At 36.6% G+C, this 26,657-nt stretch overlaps 1 protein-coding gene across 1 annotated transcript in view; it reads right to left on the bottom strand.

Annotated features, from left to right (window-relative positions):
- Nucleotides 1-26,657, bottom strand: part of zak (sterile alpha motif and leucine zipper containing kinase AZK) — a 214,693-nt gene that overhangs the window by 51,817 nt on the left and 136,219 nt on the right. Inside the window, exons 15-16 of the mRNA XM_039757640.1 lie at nucleotides 24,560-24,622; nucleotides 21,626-21,718 (exon numbers count right to left, since the gene is read on the bottom strand). Coding sequence (XP_039613574.1) covers nucleotides 21,626-21,718; nucleotides 24,560-24,622 — 156 coding nt within the window. The remainder of the gene's footprint in view (nucleotides 1-21,625; nucleotides 21,719-24,559; nucleotides 24,623-26,657) is intronic.

The raw sequence follows: 26,657 nt of genomic DNA, 5'->3' as shown, positions 1-26,657 counted from the left end.
CCAGGACTAACATCGTCGACTGACTGAAACCCTTCGACAGCTCCGGGACCGTAAGTAATTTAGAATGTATCGCCATTTGCTTGGTAAGTCGAAATCTGTCTTTGGGCAGTTCGGTTTTGGCATCCGTCCTTCTGACATCCATTGGCAAACTGAGTAATGACGGCTGGGTATTAACAACGGTTATTGTTTAAATTTTAGCCGATCTTAGATCTAAAATGACCATGCCAACATAATTATTACTCCGACTCTGATTGGAGTCGTAAAATACAGTTTGTTTTGAAAATTTGTTTGCCGGAAAAAAATCAAATGAGGTGCGCCGAAGAGCTGAGTTCACGTCTCGCAGCCCCGTTTAAACAGGAAGCTCTTTATTACATCGGCCGAAAAGGTCTATTTTAAGCACAAATCAGTGCCATGATAACAAAATCATTTCAAGGACTTAAAAAAACAAATAATTCTTTGCAGAGAAAGTATGGATTTCACAAACGTAGAATTTGTAGCCCGATTTGATCGGGCTCCCAGTCGCTATACTAAAATAAACATAATAGTTAATGTAACATTTTACAGTTGGAGGGAGTTTAAGAGTTTAAGTGCTGCAACAGTTGTTGTTGCTGCCTCACGCTTCCAGAGTCTTGGCTTTGAATCCCAGTTTGAGCATTGCCAGTATGGAATTTTCGTGTTCTTCACATGGTTTAATGGATTTTCTTCCCACATTCTGTAAGACATATAGTGTTATATTGGTTTATACTGGTGTTGTCTGAGTAAGTGTGTTCTGTAATGGACTGCTGCCACATCAAAATACTGTTTTTTTCTCCTTGCATCTTAGACAGCCAGGATAAGCAGTGCCTTAGAAAAATGATGGTTGAATTCACAGATGGGGTCAAGACAGGTGTCATATTCATGTAAAATATGCACACTCGACTCTACAGAGTGGTCTGACAAATACAAAAGGTTAGAAGGCTGAAAAAGAACACCTTTTGATTCAAGGTTAACAGCTTTCAATGTAACCTATTCTGTAAGACTGCTTCCTTAAATTCTTTTAATTGTCCTCTCATAATTTATGATCCCTCCAGTTTTGGTGTCAACTGCAAATCTAAGCTCATGAAGTTTAAAATGATGTTGTTAAAAGTCAAACAAAGTAACAGTCTCATTTCAGAATCCAGAGTGATGGCTTCATCTCATGCTCTTCCCTTATTTTTACTCTTTGCCTACTGACCATTAACCACCTTGTCGTTCACTTTCCTAACTTGTTACCAGGCTTCTGACTTCAGGATTAATTTTTGTCAACAAAAAAAAAAAGTCTAAGTAATGCCTAATACTCCCGTTACTTGTTCAAAAATGTTTAACACATTTGTCAGGGTCTTTCCCTTCTAAACTGACCTCTGCTATTATTTAAAATACTTTCTTCATGGATCTACTTCAACAATGAATTGTGTTGGAAACTAAGAAGAAGACATATAAAATGGAACCCAGGAAGCACTTCTTTACACAAACAGTCATGGAAATCAGTATCAAGCTACCACGTCATGCATTTGAAGGTTAAACTTTTACCACCTAAAAACAAGTATCTGGATGAGATGTTGGGACAGCATAGCTTTAAAGCTATCCAAACACAAACTTGACAAGGATGGACAAACACACTCAATCATGATACATAGATACTGTAGATGTACATTATTTTTCCAAAGGGAGTAAGAACTTTACAGAAGCTCAAGAGAAGGAGAAATATATAAATAATAAAACAAATAACAACACCCTAAACACACATAAGAACTTGGATACTGGAGAACTGTTGCAGTCAATAACAGGGCTATATGTGGCAGTTTATTTGAAGGCGTACACTTATGAATAATGCAGGTCCAGGTTCTTCTATCCAAAAAAGGAACATGCTGTTAGACATTGGTTCAGAAATTTCTCATCATTCTGTTGCAGTGTTTAAAAATAAACAACAGGATGATGCAACAGCTCCTATGCAGTAATGTGGACAAATTCAGTCAGTTTTTCAAAAGGATCACACTTAATGGCTTTAATTGTGATGTTCTTGCATCTCCTCCATAAGACTCCAGATCTTCTACTGCTTTTACCACTCTGTCTGATCATGTCAGATGAACACTGTCCTGCATTAAATAGCATCCAAAATACATTTAAGCTGGTTCCCAGCAAAAAACAAATGCCACAGTACCAGGAGCAGTCATAACATGTAAAAGTTCATCCATCTTTTTAATAGCAGTTGAACATTTCCAATTATGGAGACAGGCCAGTTGTGAGTCCTTTCCACCTTACTTTTATCCTTGCTCCGTATACACAAATACTTAAAACACATATAACCAATTTTTAAATTCTTAAACACAGAACCCAACTTAAGTTTCTGCCCAAGATATTTCTTCATTTTTAAAAACATGTAGAGTAAATTTTCTAAAATAAATTGTTACTTTACAAATACTTCTTTGTGTTTTTGTCTGAGGAATTTTTAAAATTCCCTCTTCAAGTATAACAGTAAAGTATTTTTTATTGTTACTTTTAGCTTTTTCATTGAAAGTTTTTTTTTTTTTTCATTTTTTTCTTTTAACACTTTAAATGGTTTTATTGATCTGTAGGTGCAATTTCCTGCATTTCTCCTGGTTGCTTGTGATCTTGTAACCCAGATGACACACAAATGCTTATAAACGTTATACAAGATACCAGACCTGAAATGACCTGATATCTTATTCTAGGTTGATTCTCCCTTGTACTTGATACTGCTGGAATAGGGTCTCAGTCTTATAATCTTGTATAGACTAAGTAAGTCAATACAATAGGCAGGACAGATACTAATAATATTTAATTATAATATTAACTGTGCATAAAAATAAGGATTCCTAGTTTTGTAGTGAGGTATACAGTGTATTGTACACATCTTTTATTTCTTTATGTGATGTAAACATACAGCAGTTTTCTGCCTGACATGGACACAAACCATTATATCTTGTTGCCATGTGTTAAACATTGGGTTATGTGACCCATAACTCTGATAGCTATTCCGCACTCCAAATATAAAAAAAATAAAAAGCAAACGCTGGGGCTCACTTGACAGAAGTAAAAACTATACAAATCATATAAACATCATCATCAGAAAAAGTCAGGTATAAACGTCAATTAACATTACAGACTTACAAAGGATTTGGTAGCACTGTGAATATGTTATGTATATTGTCACTAGTGTTGATTTGCAAAATGTCTAATTTGCTGGGGTCCTTGGTTATCCTATTCGTCTAATATTTCTCTAAAAAGTATGTGTATGGCCAGCTTTGTCAAACTTTTTTCCCCTATTGCTCCATGATGCTCTTTGAGTGGCCAGCACGACATGACAGAGCTGTTGTAGCCAATGTTTTATAGAACAGCCCGCCGAGTATATAAATCTAATCCTAGTAGAGGGAAGTATGCCAGATCAACCAGTATACCAGATGATGTTCTTCTTTCTGCATGGATTTAATAAAAAACTGTTTTAATGATGTGGTTGTGTGATATGTTGCATATAATTTGATACATATTTTGAATGTCTTTATTTGTAAGCTAGACAAAGCAATTGTAATATTAATGAGAACAGCGGTGCTTTAATATTTACTTAACCAATACCCCAGTCTTTAGGATTGACTCAGGATATGAAATTTATGGTAAGGAGGATGGGGCTTAAGGCCAGCTTGACAAGGGTGACTGTGTTTGGACCTAGAGCATATAGGCCATCCACCGTAGGAAGGCTATAAACTGAATAAACAAAGCAACTGGGGGATGAGTTGTACCTATGTGCTTTCATTGATAACTGGTCAGGGAGAGACTAAAAAATTAATTCTATTAGTCTAAAGTATGGCTATTTATGATTGTCTTTGAAACAGAAGCCATTCTGTACTACGTCACTCTATTGGTTTAAGAATGGTATAAAGTTGATCCCCTTGCCTTACCTTTCTCTTTCATCATATGGCCATGAAGAGACGATCATGATGAAGACAACTCTATCTCAGCAGCCATACTGAGTCAGGCATGTGGTCTGTTTCAAAACTCCATTCAAAGGCCATGTGGTAGCAAAGCAAGCAAGACAGAAGATAAGCCGAGAGCCGCCTATGGATGCAAGATGCACTGCAACTTAGGCTGTAAGGGTATGATTTGCCAATATTTACATTGTATTCGGCTTCCTTAAAAGTTTTGGCCATTTTTATCAATAATATATAATTATCCTTATATATAATTTGATACTATCCGTATTCCATATGTATGGTGTTTGCGTCAATACCCCATATGTATGGTGTTCGCATCAATACCGCGACTTAACACAAGTTAGAACCATGCAATGGGACTCTGCCTCTGTAGTTAGAACATAACGTGGCAAACGCGGACGCAGTATTGCATGATTGGGTAAGAATGTTCGAATGCTTCAGTGACGCCGCTGGACGGCCGAGTATAGTAAGTCGATGTTGGTTCGAGCAGATAACAGTAAGTTCGGTTGCTTTTTGGAACGTTGGTTTGGTGGGGTGTACTTTCTAGGACTAACATTGTCGACTGACTTAAACCCTTCGACAGCTCCGGAACCGTAAGTAATTTAGAGCATATCGCCATTTGCTTGGTATGTCGAAATATATCTTTGTGCAGTTCGGTTTTGGCATCCGTCCTTCTGACATCTATTGGCAAACTGAGTAGTGACGGCTGGGTATTAACAACGGTCATTGTTTAAATTTTAGCCGATCTCAGATCTAAAATGACCACGCCAACATAATTATTACTCTGACTCTGATTAGAGTTATAAAATACGGTTTGTTTTGAAAATTTGTTTGCCGGAAAAAATCAAATGAGGTGCGCCGAAGTGCTGAGTTCACGTCTCACAGCCCAGTTTAAACAGGAAGCACTTCATTACATCGACCGAAAAGGTCTATTTTAAGCACAAATCGGTGCCATGATAACAAAATCATTTCAAGGACTTAAAAAAACAAATAATTCTTTGCAGAGAAAGTATGGATTTCACAAACGTAGAATTTGTAGCCCGATTTGATCGGGCTCCCAGTTGGTAGTATAATATATAATTAAATGTGTAACTTAACTCCTGTCTGGTTTTTTTTTACTCTGTCTAATTGCAAATTATGTCCATTCTTGATAGATCCATGCAATAATAACGTAGTCCTATACTATGTATGAAGAAAGTGAAAACTGTTCCAATTTAAAGTTTTAATTTAAAACACTGAAAAAAGTGTCCTTGCTCTTAACTCTCTCACCTGGTGTTAGCTAATCAATCATGCTGTCTTGCACTGCAAAACAAGTTGTAGGAAGCCTGACATCAAAACAGTAAATGCAGGGAATGAGATGGGAGCTAGATAAAAGTTATAAAGAATTCACAAATGAGATTACAGCTTTTGATCTGGTAGAGTGCAGCAGTGTTTAACATACTCAGCGTGATAACAAAGAAGCCAATATACTGATTAATAAAGTGTTTCATAAAAGTAAAGAAATATACATTGATAGTCAGGGAAGTATCAAACTGCCGCTGGAGTCAGAGAGGAGATAAAGATCCAGTAGGATGTGAAAGATAACATAATGTAAAAATTTTAACTTCTATTGTGAGTCTCCAAAAAAAAAGAAAGATACTATAGTAATAAAGGGGACAATGAACTTCGGCTTGTAGCCCTTACATAGGTATTACATAGGATCAATATAGTTTCTAAAAGCTGCAACTTTTGTAAACCATCTGAAACAGCTAACATTTTCAGTGATGAGGTTATAATGCAGCACATCAGGTTTTAACTAAACACAGCAAATGAAAACACACTTTGGTTAGTATTTGAGAAAAAGTAACATTTCATGGGTCAAAGAATAATTTTCCTTGAAACTCAAATTTTCCGTGAAACTCAAACTCACAAACTGACCAACGGAAGTAGCTGTGGACCAAGCATGGAGGATGCTTAAATTTATATTCCATGTACGAAGTGGCTACTGCATCATTATGCAAAAAATTCCTACTGCAATGCAATCAGAGGGCAATGACTAATCTTAGAAATACTGTAAGAATTGTAGGAAGGGATGAGCTATCAGTGCTCCAACTTTAGTGACAATACAAAGAAGAGATTGTGAATCCTATTTGAAAGTAACTACTTTATGACTGTGAGGGAGACATGAGCTTGTATATGTTTGATGTATGTTTGGAATCATCATAATGGGTAGAAGAGCTGCTCTATTGGTGTTCGTAAGCTTTTCCTATTCTAATGCATAAAATAATAAAAAAGCTTATTTTGTCAGTTGAAAAACAGAGCAGCAGCATTACAGCTTAAAGGCAAAAATTTTCAAGCAAGGGCAAGCTGCTTTTACTACATAATCTATAAATATAATTCACTAAGGGCATGCAAGACAGTGAGCGCAAGCAAGACAGTAAGCGCAAGCAAGACAGAGAGCCATGCCTGCCAACTCAAAAACCCCCGCCCGCCAACTCTAAGACCATGAGATACGCTCGACAGAGCCCCGCCTGCCAACTCTAACTAAGGGCAAGCAAGACAGAGAGCGCACGCAAGACAGAGAGCCACGCCCGCCAAAGCCCGCCCGCCAACTCTAAGGGCAAGCAAGACAGAGAGCACATGGAAGACAGAGAGCCCCGCCCACCAACTCTAAGACCATGGGATACGCACGACAGAGCCCCGCCCGCCATCTCTTAATCCTACTTCCGCGTTCACAGTCGCTCTCGATCAAACAGCAATAATTAGCAAACAAAGATAACTGGCAGTAACAGTGCAAAATTCACAATTGGTATGCCAGTTTGAAAAAATAAGTTTTGAGGGTAGTTTTAAAATGTGTTATTGAATCGAGCTGATGTATATGAGAGAGAAGAAAATTCCCGAGTTGAGGAGCACTATGAGAGACGCTCAAGCTCCCATAGCACAGGGTTTGATGTGTGGTACAGAAAGTACAGCTGCAGATGAGAATCAGAGTGAGCGAGACGAGTGTCAGTCTGTAGAAGATCAGTGAGGTTGTGGAGAGCTTTAAATGTTAAGAGCAGTATTTAGTATTGTATTCTGTAGTTAACAGGGAGCCAGTGAAGTTGAGAGAGAATAGGTGTAGTATGTTCAATGGATTTAGAACAGCAGGTTATTATCCTGGCAGCAGAATTTTGAATAAATTGTAAGCGATGGATACGTTTTTGTGGGATAACAGATAGAATACCATTACAGTAATCTATACGTGAGGTGACTCGGGCATTAACCAATACTTTAGTACTGTGTTGCGTAAGAACAGGACGAAGTCTAGAAATGTTTCGGAGATAGAAGAAAGAAGTCCGAGAAATGTTACTTATACGGGAGGAATTATTTAATGATAACAATAAAAATTATTATTTAATAATTGCCATTATTAGTGTATAAATGGATATAAATAATTGCATGTAAACGATTTGCCAAAATCTGTTGTATGTAAACGATACTGTTTAAAACGTTATTGTTTTTTCATCAGAAAACCCAGTTTCCATGTCTACCTGTATTAGTTTAAATGGCACTTTTACCACTCGCAATAGGGCAAACGCCCTGACTTATCATGTCGACTGGGAAAAAAAAAAGTGAATGCGGCGTCTATCTATATATGTCTAAGTTTTCCGTAGCCTGCTACAGGAAGGTACTCTCTTGACCATTGGCATTCGTTTCGCTCCTTGCTATTTTCGTTATACTGTGACGGTGTTTTCCTAAGCCTTTGTTATACTGAATTCCTTTCTCACCGTTTTCCGTTCCTATTCTTTCACCGCCAAATGCTATGGTGGGCTTTGGCTAGTTTTCAATATATTGCAAAGATTGTGATCATTTGAATGGATTCATAGTAAAGGCTGCCAGTTCTTTTTTACTTTCTCATATACGAAGTACAGTATAGGGAAAGTATTGTAATGGTCCAAAAAACTGATGTCGAGATTTTGATGAATCTCGACATTTTAGACCTCACTGACTTTCTCAAATATAAAGATTACAATATCCAAGCTTTCGAGGCAACTCAGGCCCCTTCTTCAGACAATCTTTTTTATACATAATATAAAAATATAATAATTGTCTTGTTGTTTACTCCTGACATATCCATCCACATATCTGAGTATATGAGAAAGTCGAGGGGAAACCACTCACGCTTTTTTATGCAAAGATTCAACTAATCACACAAAAATCAGTGTTCATAAAGTTTACTTATGACTGTTTTGAATAGACAAAGCTGTGTGCCACAGTGTTTGTGGACAACGATGACTAAAGTCATATGTGTATTGTAGGTCTAATGGTATCTCAGCTGAAGGATGTGGCCAGATGAGACTTCAGTGGAGTTGACCTACATTTTTGTGTTCATTGAGAGACATAACGAATTCTGTGTTTCTTTAGGACTTCTTTAGGACTTCTAAATGGCAACCATTATATGATACCACTTCAGCACTGGACATCTCTGATTGTGCCATATTAGATGGCTTTGCTCTAAATCTGATAAAAGTTTACCTGATTCTTAGCTCCATAATGTTTATTTTCTTAACTTACATCAGCCTTGCATTTTTCACTTTCTATACTTCTGTTGCTCAATAATCTTTAGAATACTGTCCATTTTCTATTTATTACATACTAGCAAAATACCCGCGCTTCGCAGCGGAGAAGTAGTGTGTTAAAGAAGTAATGAAAAAGAAAAGGAAACATTTTGAAAATAACATAACATGATTGTCAATGTAATTGTTTTGTCACTGTTATGAGTTTTTCTGTCATATACAGTGGTGTGAAAAACTATTTGCCCCCTTCCTGATTTCTTATTCTTTTGCATGTTTGTCACACAAAATGTTTCTGATCATCAAACACATTTAACCATTAGCCAAATAAAACACAAGTAAAAACAAAATGCAGTTTTTAAATGATGGTTTTTATTATTTAGGGAGAAAAAAAATCCAAACCTACATGGCCCTGTGTGAAAAAGTAATTGCCCCCTTGTTCAAAAATAACCTAACTGTAGTGTATCACACCTGAGTTCAATTTCCGTAGCCACCCCCAGGCCTGATTACTGCCACACCTGTTTCAATCAAGAAATCACTTAAATAGGAGCTGCCTGACACAGAGAAGTAGACCAAAAGCACCTCCAAAGTTAGACATCATGCCAAGATCCAAAGAAATTCAGGAACAAATGAGAACAGAAGTAATTGAGATCTATCAGTCTGGTAAAGGTTATAAAGCCATTTCTAAAGCTTTGGGACTCCAGCGAACCACAGTGAGAGCCATTATCCACAAATGGCAAAAACATGGAACAGTGGTGAACCTTCCCAGGAGTGGCCGGCCGACCAAAATTACCCCAAGAGCGCAGAGCGACTCATCCGAGAGGTCACAAAGACCCCAGGACAACGTCTAAAGAACTGCAGGCCTCACTTGCCTCAATTAAGGTCAGTGTTCACGACTCCACCATAAGAAAGAGACTGGGCAAAACCGGCCTGCATGGCAGATTTCCAAGACGCAAACCACTGTTAAGCAAAAAGAACATTAGGGCTCGTCTCAATTTTGCTAAGAAACATCTCAATGATTGATAAAACTTTTGGGAAAATACCTTGTGGACTGATGAGACAAAAGTTGAACTTTTTGGAAGGCAAATGTCCCGTTACATCTGGCGTAAAAGGAACACAGCATTTCAGAAAAAGAACATCATACCAACAGTAAAATATTGTGAGGGTAGTGTGATGGTCTGGGGTTGTTTTGCTGCTTCAGGACCTGGAAGGCTTGCTGTGATAGATGGAACCATGAATTCTACTGTCTACCAAAAAATCCTGAAGGAGAATGTCCGGCCATCTGTTCGACAACTCAAGCTGAAGCGATCTTGGGTGCTACAACAGGACAATGACCCAAAACACACCAGCAAATCCACCTCTGAATGGCTGAAGAAAAACAAAATGAAGACTTTGGAGTGGCCTAGTCAAAGTCCTGACCTGAATCCAATTGAAATGCTATGGCATGACCTTAAAAAGGCGGTTCATGCTAGAAAACCCTCAAATAAAGCTGAATTACAACAATTCTGCAAAGATGAGTGGGCCAAAATTCTTCCAGAGCGCTGTAAAAGACTCATTGCAAGTTATCGCAAATGCTTGATTGCAGTTATTGCTGCTAAGGGTGGCCCAACCAGTTATTAGGTTCAGGGGGCAATTACTTTTTCACACAGGGCCATGTAGGTTTGGATTTTTTCTCCCTAAATAATAAAAACCATCATTTAAAAACTGCATTTTGTGTTTACTTGTGTTATATTTGACTAATGGTTAAATGTGTTTGATGATCAGAAACATTGTTTGTGACAAACATGCAAAAGAATAAGAAATCAGGAAGGGGGCAAATAGTTTTTCACACCACTATATATATATATATATACACACACACACACACACACATATAAGCATATATATATATATATATATACATATTCATACATATATACATATAAACATATATATACACACACACATATATACATACATATATATATATATACATACATATATACACATACATTTACATATATATATATACGAGGTGTGGCAGAAAAGTAATGAGACTGATTTTTTATTTACCAAAGTTTTTATTTTTTTCAAGCATCAATGTTATCCCCTTCAAAGCAGTTCCCTTGGGCAGCTACACACCGATGGAGACGTTGTTCCCACTGTTGGTAGCAGCTGAAAGTCTTCAACCGGTATGGTCTTCAGCATGTCCGTTACACTCTTTTGGATGTTTTCTAAAGTCCAGAAATGACGTCCTTTGAGGACATTTTTCAGTTTAGGAAAAAGGAAAAAGTCACACGGACTGAGGTCAGGTGAATAAGGGGGCTGGGGAACCACAGGAATGCGTTTTTTCGATTGTCCATCTGCTCAATTGTGAGTTTTTTCGGCACCATTTTGGCACAGACCTTTCGCATGTGCAAATGTTCAGTCAAAATTTGATGAACGGTAAATCTGTTCAAATTTAATTGTTCACTAAACATTCTTAATGTTAAACGACGGTCTGATCTCACAAGAGTGTTCACACGTTCGATGTTTTCATTAGTTTTCGAAGTTGAAGTACTCCCTGAACGGTGTTCATCTTCAACGTGTTTTCTGCCTTCCAAAAATGATTTGTGCCAGTGAGCTCGGGATAAAGAATATTCCCCATAGGCCTGTTTTAACTTTTTAAACGTCACACTTGCCGTTTAATGGCACAACGTTGCTCCAAATTCCGCTGTTCCATTTTGCGTGACGCACAACCAAAAACACAACTTCGCTAATAGCAGTCACAAAAATCGCGTAGTTAACGGAAGGAGTTGAAACTCGCACTGAGCTATGGGAGGGTACTGAGTGCTCTATCAAGGACAACAGCGCAGCGTTGCCAGATCGCTTGCAGTGTTGCCAGTCTCTTTATTTTTCTGCCACACCTCGTATACATATCTACATATACACACATACATATATATACACAAATACATATATATACATACACACATATATATATATATAAACATATATATACATACATATCTACATATATACATATACACACACACACACACATATAAACATATATATACATACATATCTACATCTATACTAATAAAAGGCAAAGCCCTCACTCACTCACTCACTCACTCACTCACTCATCACTAATTCTCCAACTTCCCGTGTGGGTGGAAGGCTGAAATTTGGCAGGTTCATTCCTTACAGCTTCCTTACAAAAGTTGGGCAGGTTTTATATCGAAATTCTACGCGTAATGGTCATAACTGGAAGCAGTTTTTCTCCATTTACTGTAATGGAGATGAGCTTCAACGCCGTGGGGGAGTTTAGTGTGACATCATCACGCCTCCCGTAATCACGCAGTACATAGAAAACCAGGAAGACCTCAAAAAGCGCTGAAGAAAACATGCATTATATAATTGAGAAGGCAGCGAAACAATAAGAAGCGAGCGAGTGACATATACAACCATATTCATGAGTTCTGCTACTTCAGAAACAAAGCACGATGTAAACCTACACTTTAAATTAAGTTCATAGACAGGCTGCCGCTGGCGTTTGTAATTTAGTGCCTGCCCATATAAGGCCGTCCGTCAGCGGCAATCCAATAGCAAACTGCCACGGGTAAATATTCACGGGTGAAGGACTGTGCTTATGGAGAGGAAGATGAGATGGTCAGGGTGGTGTTTGACACAAACTCAGCGAAACTGCGAGAGAAAGTTTTAAGTGCCAGGACTAAGGTAACATTAAATACAGCCATGGACATAGCACGAGATGGCACCAGCACAGCTGGGAACCTTCGATGCATGTACACCGAGTGGCTCACGTGAACTGACGCAGTGCACAGATAAAAGCAACAGTTCCAAAGAGCTGAACAAAACCGAATTACACAATTGAAAAGGCAGCAAAAAATATGAAGCGTCTCATACATACAAGCATATTCATAAATCCAACTACTGCGGAAACAAAGCACACGTTGGAAAAAGTCAATGTCCGCTAAAGGAAGACAGTGTAAAAAACCCGTGCATGCAGTGTGTCAGGTCTCAGATAAAGAAGAAGGCGAGCTGTTTATTGATGCAGTAAGAAGCGAATCGATGAATGAAACCTGTCATCTTTACAGCGATTGACAAACACGGAATGTAACTTGAACACAACACATCCTACAAATACGAACCTGATTGAAAGAAATAATGATAATCAAATCCTTGATGACAGCAACACTCAGTAACACTCACAAAACAAATACTGTATATTGACAGTCATGTTACGTTATTTTTAAAATGTTCCCTTTTCTTTTCTAGCTTTTTAACACACTACTTCTCGCTGCGATACGCGGGTATATATATATGTATATATATATAACCCGATCTACATACTCGAATAATGGATACTTTATTAGCCATCAATGATTGTTTTGGTAAAGCCATACTCAGTGTATTCATTAGATGAGCGGTAAAAAGTAAGGGCAGGGAGGATGACTTATTGAGGCATGCAGGCTGTAGTCTTGCGTCAACTCTATCTGAATTGCGATCACATTTGAAAAAATATATCTTTTCAAGTTCTATTTAGTCCATATGTGTCAAACTCAAGGGCGCGGGCCACATCCGCCCGTGTAATTATATCCGCCCGCGAGATCATTTTATATACTGTATTATTGTTATTAAAGCCGGGTATATGAAGCGCTGGTAACACAATAAACTACAGATCCCATAATGCAGCGCTTCAGCTGCCTTGCCGAACAGTTACCGCGTTAATCAATTCTAGCTTAAGATGCTGCAAGTTATTGCGAAGCTAGCTCACACGATGCTGAAGAGAAAAGTTGATTCTGAAAATAGAGCCTTTAAAAACCGATGGGAGGCTGAGTATATGTTTACTGAACCCGTGTGTCTCATTTGTGGAGCTAATGTGGCTGTAATTACAGAATTTAATCTAAGACGGCACTATAAAACAAAACATCAGGGTAACCTGAAAGACCTGAATGCAATGCAGAAGATACAGAAAGCAGAAGAATTAAATAAGAATCTGACACTTCAGCGGACGTTTTACCCGTGCACAATCACAAAGTGATTTCAATTGAGCTGCTTTTATGGGAGACACAACCACTTGCCCCACTTTCCCTGTTGCCAAGTAATGTTAAACCAAGTCGTCACTACGGTGTTCCCAAATCGCACTTTGCTGATAAACTGGCGCACTGAGTTTGCACGGCGCTTTGGTGACTTTGAAGAACAAAAAAAGTCCGTCTACATGCGGCTCGAACCTTGTGCATGTTTGGTAGCACATATCTGTGTGAGAAGCTCTTCTCAGTGATAAAGACTAACAAAACAGCACACAGGAGTCGCCTCACTGATGAGCACCTGCAATCCATCCTGAGAATCTCCACAACACAGAACCTCACACCAAACAGAAACGAACCTGTGCCAAAAAGATGCCAGGCGTCCAGCTCTAAAATGACATATGAGCAAAGACAACTGAATGATTTGATTTGTTATTGCTGAAAGGAACACATTTTATTTATATTTCTAGGTTTTGTTATGCAGCATGTTCATATTTGAATTTGTATAATTTTGACAGGATATATTTTTATGGAGAGCAAAATCTTTTGGGATATTTAAAATCTAAGTTTATTTTTATATATAAAATTACATAAGAGTAAAGAAATTTGAATGTTTGTTCTTTTAATGTTTACTTTATTTCTAACTTGTATAATTTAGACAGGATATATTTTTATGGAGAGCAAAATATTATAAGTTGTTTAAGGTTTGAGTTGATTTATTCAGGAATAATATTCCTGTCTGTTTTACCATTCCTACCAAAGATATTTCTGTCGACTAAATAAAAATTCCTTCTATTTAAAATTTAAATAGAACTTGAACAAATCGATAGTTCATAATATCCACGCAGACTTGCACGTAAGAGCGGAGTTATCCGTTTTAACAAGCAGCGTATTGCACTGATACTGAAATAGCTGTGTGTGTATATATGTAGATATGTATGTATATGTATATATATGTTTATATATGTGTGTGTGTATGTATATATATATATATGTATGTGTGTGTATATATGTGTGTGTATGTATGTATGTGTGTATGTATATGTATGTGTATATGTATAGATATGTATATATATATGTTTGTGTGTGTGTAAATATATATATTTATTTATATATATATATATATATATATATATATATATATATATATATATGACAACAACACTCATCACTCACAACAGTGACAAAACAATAACATTGACAATCATGTTACGTTATTTTCAAAATGTTTCCTTTTCTTTTCATTGCTTCTTTAACACACTACTTCTCCATGGCTGGTATTTTGCTAGTATATACATATACACACACACACACATATATATATATATATATATATATATATATATATACACATATATACAGTCTTTGGGGTGCGAGCAACTGTTGCTGGGGGTGCCAGAATCCATGAAGGAAGAAAAATGAAAAACATTATTTGTACAAAATCTTAATTTATTTATCCATTCCTAAATAATTAAATGGGCAGGCTATTTCGTATCAGTGCAATACGCTGCATGTTAAAACGGATGACTCCCGCTCTTACGTGCAAGTCTTCGTGGATATTATGAACTATCGTTTCTGTTCAAGTTCTATTTAAATTTTAAATAGAAGGAATTTTTATTTAGTCGACAGAATATTATTCCGGAATAAATCAACTCAAACCTTAAATAACTTATATTTTGCTCTCCATAAAAAATATATCCTGTCTAAATTATACAAGTTAGAAATAAAGTAAACGTTAAAAGAACAAAGATTCAAATTTCTCTACTCTTATGTAATTTTACATAAAAAATAAACTTAAATTTGAAATATCCCAAAAGATTTTGCTCTCTATAAAAATATATCCTGTCAAAATTATACAAATTTTTTTAGCATTTTTTTTAAAGCAGCGTCTCATGCAAATCATCCCACACGCATTTTATGAAGATGCCTCCTTTCCTACTTTTGATTGGGTAATACTTGATGTCATCGTTAGTTTGATTGGTCTTTTTAACTGTCCAGTGAGGAGGGCGGGTCTTTAAAGTAGAGTCTGCAAAGTGTGCGTCCCTTATTTTTTTGTATTAAAAGTGGTAACCCTAGCAGGATTCTTCTTTAACTCTTTTGCTTTCTATATCTTCTGCATTGCATTCAGGTCTTTCAAGTTATCGTGATGTTTTGTCTCATAGTGCCGTCTTAGATTAAATTCTGTAATTACAGCCACATTAGCTCCACAAATGAGAAACACGTGTTTACCGGCAATGTCAGTAAACATATACTCAGCCTCCCATCGGTTTTTAAGGGCTCTATTTTCAGAATCAACTTTTCTTTTCGGCATCGTGTGGGCTAGCTTCGCAATAACTTGCAGCATCATAAGCTAGACTTGATTAACGCGGTAAGTGTTCGGCAAGGCAGCTGAAGCGCTGCATTATGGGATCTGTAGTTTATTGTGTTACCAGCGCTTCATATCCCCGGGCCATTAATAACAATAATATACAACTCTCGTTTATATCCTGCGTCCTCTCATTTAACTTGTATCCCGCATTACCCGTGGGCATGCACGCCAGCGGCAGCCTGTCTATGAACTTAATTTAAATTTTATGTTTACACTGTGCTTTGTTTCCGAAGTAGCAGCACTCATGAATATGGTTGTATATATGTCATTCACTCGATTCCTATTGATTCGCTGCCTTCTCTATTATATAATGCATGTTTTCTTCAGCGCGTTTTGGAGCTCTTCCTGGTTTTCTACGTACTGTGTTAAAAGTCAGTTCACGTGATTACGTGGGAGGCGTGATGATGTCACACGAAACTCCGCCCCCACGGCTTTCGCGCTCAACTCCATTACAGTAAATGGAGAAAAATCGCTTCCAGTTATGACCATTACGCGTAGAATTTCGAAATTAAACCTGCCCAACTTTTGTAAGTAAGCTGTAAGGAATGAGCCTGCCAAATTTCAGCCTTCTACCTACACGGGAAGTTGGAGAATTAGTGATGAGTCAGTGAGTGAGTGAGTAAGTCAGTGAGTGAGTGAGTCAGTCAGTGAGGGCTTTGCCTGTATTAGTATAGATTTATAGACAATTTGGTGACAAAGCAAATAGCACTGTTGCCTCCAAAAAAAAAACACCTTTCACAGTATGGTTGGAGTGTGCAAGTTTGTGTTTGCCTGGAGTTTTCAGAAGAATTCCAGTTACCACCCACATTTCAATGGTATACAGTATATGATAATATTAAACATCTACTCTTGTCGGCATCTAACTGATCAATAAATAGAGTAAATATGATTGTTAGATCTATTTGTAGTTTGAAATGAGTGTCAGAGATTAAAGGAGAAATGTACAGCAAAAATATAATCTGAAAGACAGGTAGGAATCAAAGCCAAGCAACTGTTGTAACCAAACTATCAAACTAAAAAAGAAAACATACTGCATTTGATGCCTGGGACTTATCTTAGTTCTGAGTAGTTAATTCAATATCTTCATCTAATTTTCCTATGAGCAACTTAATTCACAATTTTGAAAGCTAGTTTGACAAAAATACACGTGCAATACAGTATGTCGAAGACATAACTTCTGGGGCAAAAAAAGACCTTGGAAACATCTGAGTCTGCTCTTCTAGAACTCTCCTAGAATCAGAAATAAACCCTACATGTGTGTCTTTGGAAAGTAGGAGAAAAAAACAGAATAGTGGAAGAAAAATGCAGACACATGGAGAATATGCCATTTCCACATAGACACTGACCTGGTATGATATTTGAGCCCAGGATATTAGATTTATTGGCTAACAGTGTTATCCACTGCACCATGAAAATCAATATAAATACAGTACAATTAAAATTGTCTTTGTCTGGATTTTCTGATTGTTCAAATGTTTATTAAGTAAAAAAATTACTAAACAGATTTTTAAGACATGTGAGGGGCATTTCTAGGACAGGTCAACATAAAGCATATGTTACTGTGAAAGCTACCTCAGCTAGGTTTATAGGAAACAATATTCCCTTTGCTGTTGTCCGCCAGCATTTCAAATTACATCTAGAGGTTTGTGTGGTATCCCTGAGAACTTCACTTTTGTTTTCACCTCTACTGATACAATATCAGGTTGACTGGTTTCTCTGAATCGTCACAGTGGGAGTCTATGTGTGACTGAGTTAGTATAATTTATCACAGGTGATCCACCCCTTCCAGAAATGGTTTCGCTGTTGTGCCTTTTGCCCAAGAGAAGCTCCACAGCCCTGAATAAGATTAAGTACATTTCATAGTAGTGTTGTCTCATTGTCTGGTATTTTTTTTTCATGGGTACTGCCATTTTCAACATTGTAGGTTGTGTGTTGGTTACGTTAGAAATGCTCATTGCCTGTCACTTGGGTCAACAGTGATGTGTTGTGTGATATCATCATATTGTAGCTATAAAAGATGGGCACACCCACAAGAACACAATCCATACACTGGATAACCTCATGATAGTCTGGGACAAAAGCAGTCAGATGTAGTTATATTTTGACTTAATTTTACTTTTGAATTTGCATTTTGATTAACATCTTGTTAATCTATACAGTGTCTATAAAAATATTCATAACCTAGAAAACTTTTGTATTTAATTGTTTTTGACACTAATTAACAGAAAAGACTTTTTAATGTCAAAGTTAAAACAGATCTCTGCAAAGTGGTCTAAATTATTTGCAAAATATAAAAACATAAAGTCAGTAGTCAAGGAGTTTTAATAAATTGCAGTATAAATGTATCTGGAAGGTCCAACTTGTGGTGAGTCAGTATTATGTCCTAACCTAAGCAATAATGATGAACACTCAAAGCTAGTCTATAAAAAGGTGATTGAAAAGCACAAGTCAGGGGATGGTGACAAGAAAATATCCAAGTCACAGAATATCCAGTTAAATCAATCATTAAGAAATGGAAGGCATGTGGCACAGCTGTAAGCATGCCTAGAGCTGATTGTCAACAAAAACGGAGTATTTGCGCAAGAAGAAGATGAGTAACGGAGGCCACCAAGAGACCTATGAGAACGATTAAAGAATTGCAAACTGCAGTTGCTCAGATTGAAGAGACCTGCATACAACACAGGTGCTTCACCAGTTGCGGCTTCATGGAAGAGTGGCAAAGATGAAGCCACTGTAAAAAAAACACACATGACATCTCTACTATAATTCGTCAGAAGACACATGGGAGATTTTGATGTCAGAGGGAAGAAAGTTCTATGGTCTGATGAGACCAAAATTGAGCCTTATGGACACCATACAAAATCCTATGTTTGGCACAAGCCAATCACTGCACATTATCAAAAAAACACCATCCCCACTATGAAGCATGGTGATAGCAGCGTAATGCTATGGTCAGGCTTCATAGGCCATACAAGGTAAAATCAATGCAGTGAAATACAGAGAAATTCTGGAGTAAAACCTGATGCAGTTTGCAGTGAACCTGCGCCTTGGGAGAAGATCTATTTTCCTGCATGACAATAACCCCATGCATAAAATCAAAGCTACACAGGAATGCTTTAAAAACAATAATGTTAATGACCTGGAGTGGAGTGCAGGATAATGTGGCGCTGGACTTGAAAATGGCCATTCTCTCATGATCTTCAACAAACCAGACATACAGCAGCTTGAGCAGAATGTGGAAAAAGTACAGTGCCCTGAGATGCAAAGCTGATAGAGCCCTATCCACGAAGACTCAAGTATGGATTTACTGCCAATGGTGTATCCACTAAACACTGTCTTGAAGGGGGGTAAATACTTAAGCAGTCAATTTTTTGCAGTTTATATCTATAATTAATTCCAACCACTTTGCACACATCTCTTTTCACTTTTGTCTTTTTCTGTTGATCACTGTCAAATTAATTTCGCTGCTATTTAATGTTGCATAATAATAAAATGTCAAAATGTCTAAGGAGGTGAATACTTTTTATAGGCACTATACCACTGAGATGTGTCTAGTCAGGACCATTGCTGCAGCAGAAAAATTCTGCCACAAGACGGCTGTTGAGAGTAAGAAACTTCAGTTAGGAAAAATGCTGCTAGTTGCCAATAATCCATATAGCGTTTGTTGGTAGCCTCAGAACAGTTACTTGGCGCTAAAGAATGGGAGCCCAATGAATAATTTGGGAAAAGTACCCAAACAACCATATTATAAAGTAAGTTCATCAACAAGAACACAGGGACACAGATGTAAACTTGCAAATGGCAAATTTCGCACTAAATATCAGAAAACTTTTCTTCAAACAGAGAACTACAGACACATTGAATAAGTTAGTAAGTAGAGTGGTAAACAGTAAGACTTTAGGGACCTTCTGTTCCTTTCTGTGAAACTCTTCACAAAAGAAAAGCGGTGGGAGGCGGAGTCTGCAATGCAAAAGATCGGTCACATTTCAGTGTATTGATCTTTGTTCAAGAAGGGGATTTTGTTTTGGAAGGGGTTTCTTTAACAATATTTCAGTAAAAACACAGGTGTGTGGAACATTGTGAGAATACAATTAGATATGGAATATGCAATATGAATAATGTGGATAGTTCTGATATTGTTTGGTGTTGATATTGTTGGTGTTGTCCAGCACTAGTCATTATAAAGAATATACTATACAAACTATTTTACCTCTGTTTTGCATGAAAATATGGAATTAAACTTTTTCCTTGACCGTCACTGCAAGCTATATTGGGCAAGTAACAATAAAAATAATACAATTTTTGCATGGACTATTCCTTTAATGAAGTCATCATTGAAAATCTTTCTGCACATTAGTCTACATTTAGGATGAGAGAGAGAGAGAAACCGGGGCTTTCCTTTGCTCATGCAGAGGGAATTTTCACCTCACAGCAAAATGCAGTCATGAAATATATTTTAAAACAATGCACTACCTTTTCAATTGCTTTCACATTTTTCCACCTTTGTGTTGGAGCTATTTTCAAGATTACACAGATACACAGTGATAAATGTAGCACATAAGTACATAGTAGCAAGGTGAACAAAGGCACAAGACTAGAAATAGGCAGATCAGAACTTGTGGGTGATGACAGCAGTACCTTACACAAGTATACTCACGCAGGATTTCTTATAAATTTTTTTCAGATGTACATTGAATGAAATATAGCTTATGTTGAATAAAAAAGCCATGAGCTGTTATTGCAAAAGATCAGATAAAGTCAATTAAAGAGGGATAACTATATACTGTACACAATCACATACATTTAATGAAGCAATGCAAAAATAAACAGACTGGGCTTCTATCAACCTTTTTGATGTCTACTGTATTTCACATTGGGAGTTCTGTTCATATCTGAATTAGGTAAGGGAGGATAGTTTAGATTGATCTAAAAGAAAAAAAAATATTTTGTATGTGGTATTAAATATACACTATATTTGATGGAACTATTCTTCTTTAACTGTAATTTATAAGTAATTTATAAATATAAATACAATTAAAAAAGAAAATGGATAACACACTAACTGTAACATTACTAGGAAATTTTTTATAGGATTTGCATAAGCATCACACAGATTAAAGTATGATTTAATGATACTAGCTATAAAGGAACAAAAATCCAATTAATAGTCTATATTCCCCAACAACAGCCAGATATAAATAAATAAAAACTGTATGTGATTATGTACTTGACAAGGAAGATTACAACTTTCTTAATGACAAACAGCCTGATGAAAGAATCAAACATGAAGAAAATGTCTAGAATCATGTAGAAATGCACATTTCATTACTCTACATATATTATTTTAGTTTATTTGAATAAGTAAGTTCACTCATTGCTAAACAAAAGTAGCAGAATAGCACAAACATGTGTCACTATCTATCTCATACACGTTGATGCCGCTATGGCCATTTCTTTTTCTCAACAATAGCCTTTAATTAGAGTTTTTTACATGCAAGTATAACTGCTACAAAAGGAATTTTGATGTGCAGTATAACGCTGAGAAAGATCTGGATGAGCTCTCCATTGAATGATTTCTGTAAGCAATGATGATCTTAGTATTCACTACACACTATTCCCAGGGTTTCCAAGTAGACTTTACATGAGAGGGATAAGGAAAAAATAGAGAATAAGCTGATCACATGAAAACCACTGCTTACCTGAAACCTAAATGAGAAACCTGGTTTGGGGTCAACGCAAACTTACCTTTCGGCCAGTTCCTGGCTTCAAATGGTACCCAAATACCAGTTCCAGGTTCACAATTTTTATGGCATCTTCTTCTAATTGCAGTTCATCTTCCTAGAAATACAACACAGAGGCACAGGATATAATTTTCTTAGCAAGTCAAGGAGCATTTGATTTAAAAAAAAAAAGTGACATGATTGTGATTGATTATCAATTAGTCCAATGAAGTAAGAGGTGAAGCTTATTTATTTAAAGTTACAAACAATTAAAAGTTGAATGTGCACTTAAAACATCTTGAAAAGTACACAGATTGTGCAGTATATGAATAAAAACTGGCTTAAAAGGGGCCACCATAAAGAAGGTCGTTATGGCTTCTTGTGAACAAACTGTCACATGACATTCCCTCCAAACTTAAAAAAAAAACTATCAGGAACCCAAAAATGTCTTAAGTAACAATATTGAAAATTAAAAAAAAACAATTTCAAAAAAATGAAATAATATCCAGAATAAACAAAACCAAATCTGTGAAACCATAAGAGTCAGTTGCAGTATGCCTTCAGCATGGGAACATCACAAGATAATCTTGTCTTAATTTTGTATTTGTGTTAGCAACACATACTGCCAGGTTTAGGGGTGTTGCACTTAAGCTGCACACTATAGACGATCAAGTCCAGCTATGCTGTTGCAGTGGGTATCTTAGAGCCTACAAAGGGGAAAAACAGTTGCATGCTAACTTAATCCTCCTCATGAACAGGTCTAACCATGGTGGATATTACAAAATGAATAACCACACATATTATACAGACTTTTGACAACATAAAAAATAATGTCTATGCATATACATGAACTGGGATCATTGCAAAAGACATAAATAATTAAATATACATATATAAAATGCAATATAGCAATAATGAACCAATCATACTTAGTTTACTGTCATTGAATAGTATTGTTGTGATTAGATACTTCTTTAATTTTTTCTGCACTTTTCTAAAGTGATCATGGTCTTCCGGGTATCTTTTTTTAGAGTTTTCACAACTAAGAAATTAATTTCTTTAAAGGCTTTTTAAAAACGTTCATCATTTTTTACATAATTATTTAATGGCATTTTGTATGGGCAATGGATGCTGCTACTTTTTGGATTTTGCATTGTTCTTTACCTAGGCAATGTTTCTCTTAGTTCATCAGGACAAGAGTATCGATGATGTAATCAACACAACTATTTAAAGATTGCTGTTTTTACTTCTGTTGTATACAAGGCTGGATAAAACCACAGTCCACAACAGGACTAGCTGTAGATTAGTTAAACTTGGTGGTTATTTCTTTCAGTTTTTCACTTAAGCAGTACTTAGACCTTATTCATAGTACCGCACTACCAAGACTAAACTACCTCAGGTACACTGGAACTGACATAAAAAGAAAAAAAAAAAAACAAAAAACACAGGAACAAGTGCAAAAAAATAAAAATGCCAGGAAATCCAAATAAAAATGGTCACGGGACCAATAAACAGATGATCAAGAAAGAGGAGCCAAACAATACAAGCAGAGAAAATCTCATCTGAAGCATCACAGGCTTTTAAACAGTTCCAGACTACAGTGTAGCTGCAGTGTCAGGAGGCTCCACCCCCTGGGGGAAACGTAACAAAAACACAAGACAATACAATATAAGAAAAAATGAAATAAAAACAATAAAAACTCAATAACATAAATCGCAAAATAATCCATAAAAAACAGAATAAACAAATACACAGGCAAAACCATCATAGCCACAATACCACACATTCACAATGCATTACCTTGACACTTTCACTAATAAGTGAATTTCAATAAGTAATACAGTGATAGAATACAACTAGCACACTGTGCATTAATTGAGATAGTGGATCAGCTTTACTGCTGAATTCACAAATATGCAGTGGAGTAGCTTCATATTATTTAGAGATTCTCAACAGTAATACTTAAGGATACTAGTTCAGCCCATCAGCTCCATATAACTTACTGTGTTGCTTTACCTATCATTGTTCCAATCATAGAAATATCAAACCAGCTGTATTGTCTATGTGAGATTTTTTAAAGTTATTGTGACCTAAAGTTTTAGCAAAAATAATAAAAAAAGAAATAATCTAAAAGTAGGCACTGATGGACTGCAACCAGATTCATGAAATAGACATGCTGGGGAAAAAAGCAAATAACCAAACATTCCAGGTGAAGAATGGAACACAACCATAGGAGCTTGCAGAGAGTCCAAAAGCCTCTGTCAGAATGAAGCATCAGTGCCAGAAGACAGCCAAGAGAATTAGCTTATAAAGCTTGAATTGTAAGCATCAGTGATCTAACTGTGACAGATCAAGCTGTAATGAAATGTCCACCTTATGATGCCAAAGTTCTGCACACCAGAACTACAAGGAAAGATGACTCTGCAGTTTGAGCATGTAGATGAAATCCTAGTAGTTAGAAAGTGGGAAAAAATATCTGTTGTTTTAATGGAGCAGCTTTCAGCTTGAATTGGGGACTGAGATGTAGAACAGTGACAAGTGGTTGTTAAATAAATAACACAATTGACTGAAGACAAATATCCTAACCAATGACATTCCTATCCAAGTATAATCAAGCTTTCATTACATAACATTACAGAAACAAACACAGTACTGTATATATCAAAAAGTACATGTCTAATTATCTAAATCTTTTGTATGGAACAGATCTTATGCTCTCAAGGGATGTGCAGATAAAAAGGAATGAATTCTTTGTCCATCCGGATTGTTTTGTGAAAATGCGATAATTTACCTAAAACACAATGGTGAAGAATATATGGAAGAAACTCTTACAAGGGCAATGACTGAAGATGGATATAGCTAGTGTACAATTCATCCCTAAAGTAAAGTTGGACACATCTTTTATTTTTTTCTGCTCATTTTTCAAGTGATTTCTATTTAATGGCTCATATTTACTTACCTTCATCAAAGGTGGAAAATGGAAGAGACTCAGATAATCTTGGGCTAATTTCTCAATTGCAGACTGTTAAAAGGGAGAACAAATAAAATAACAGAAGTTCAAAAAAGCTCACAAATTTTCGTAGCTTGTCAGAAAAAAGACAATAAAAAGGGAGTATTAGGGTTATTGTATTAATTTCTCAGATCAGATCCTGCTCATTATGTTCTGCGGACAAAGAAACTGTTAAGATATGGAAAAAACATTTTAAAAGGCAATGTAGTGAAACTGCCAATATGTCAGGCAAGAGGATTATTTGTGGTATACAGAAATAAACAGTAAATAATCCATTAGATGATACATGCATAGAATTATCTTTACTAATCTCTACTTTTCTCTACATTATTTTCAGGTTTTTCTGGGGCAGTGTTTTTTGCCACCATCACCACCTGATCGAAACATTGTGAAGACACCAATGATGCTGTAATGAAGGCTGGTGCCCACAGCTGTCTAGTAGACCTGCTGTGTCAAATTCCCTGAACAAAGCCCGGAAACGATGGGTGGCAACTTAAGAACATTTAACCACTACACTGGTTACCTGTGTCATTCAGAATTGACTTTAAAATACTGCTTATGGTTTGTAAAGCCTTAAACAATTGCGCTCCATCTTATATATCGGAGTGTCTGACATCTTATATTCCAAATCGTAACCTTAGATCTTCAAATGAGTGTCTGCTTAGAATTCCAACAGCTAAACTTAAAAGAAGCGGTGAGGCGGCCTTCTGCTGTTATGCACCTAAAATCTGGAATAGCCTGCCAATAGGAATTCGCCAGGCTGATACAGTGGAGCACTTTACAAAACTGCAAAAAACACATTACTTTAACATGGCTTTCTCATAACTTCATTTAATTTAATCCTGATGCTCTGCATATTCAATTAATTATCATTACTATTCATGGTGGCTCCAAAATCCGTACAAACCCCTACTCTCTCTTCTGATCTTTTTCCAGTTTTCTGTGGTGGCAATCTGCGCCATCACCACCTGATCAAAGCATTGTGATGTCCCTACATTTATGGATTAAAGGCCAGAAGTCCACGTGACCGTCATCATCAAGTCCTTCCATGTGAATCCTGAATACAATGAGGACTGATTGAGGTCATTTATGTTAGGTAGAATGCCTAAAGGGGGCTGGGCGGTCTCATGGCCACAGAGCCCCTGTAGATTTTATTTTTTCTCCAGCCGTCTGGAGTTTTTTTTTTGTTTGTTTTTTCTGTCCACCCTGGCCATCAGACCTTACTTTTATTCTATGTTAATTAGTGTTCTCTGATTTTAATTCTACTTTGTCTCTTTTCTCTTTCTTCATCATGTAAAGAAATTTGAGCGACATTACTTGTATGAAAATGTGCCATAGAAATAAATGTTGTTGTTGTTGTAAGTAGAATGTTTAGTGCGGGCTGAATGGTCTTTTGGCCTTGGAGCCCCTGCAGATCTTGCTTTTTTTTTGTGTGTATCTTCTGTACTCCCAGCCATCTGATCTTATCATTGTACTTTTCTTTACAGATTTAGAATACAATATTATATAGAAGGACTCTACTTTTCTACTAATTTTATATCTATGTTATGTAAGTTCACATTAGTGTATTTTTATTAATTATCCATTTATAATCCTACCTAATTTAATTTGCTTTCTTTTACTGCAACAATATGACATCTTGTAAAGCACTTTGACCTACATTTTGTACATTAAATGTGCTATAGAAATAAAAGTTGTTTCTGTTGTTGTTGATGGAAGAGAGTATTATGGACATGTTTGAGGGTTTTAACAAAGTCAGGCAGTGTGAACCAGTACATAAGGTGTTGGATTTTTGTTTACCACTAGTTCATGATGTAACCATGAGTGAGATGTGTGACTCTCCAGAGCATCATCTACGCTAACGCTATGAACCATACTCTGGTTCTAGTAAAGGCATGAAAATTCCAGGTATTTAAGTCACATAATGCATTCCTAGCAAATCCTTGGCCAAATCAGTTATTTGTCAGTTATTTCAGGGAAGAAATTGTACTGTGTGACACGTAATGGCCTGGCATACCATTAATTATTGGTTTTTGCCTTTTACACA

Source organism: Polypterus senegalus, chromosome 6, assembly GCF_016835505.1.
Source record: "Polypterus senegalus isolate Bchr_013 chromosome 6, ASM1683550v1, whole genome shotgun sequence".
NCBI classification, from domain to species: Eukaryota; Metazoa; Chordata; class Cladistia; order Polypteriformes; family Polypteridae; genus Polypterus; species Polypterus senegalus.
Note: the sequence above shows the minus strand (reverse complement) of the source record. Positions and strands in the feature narration are given on the sequence as shown.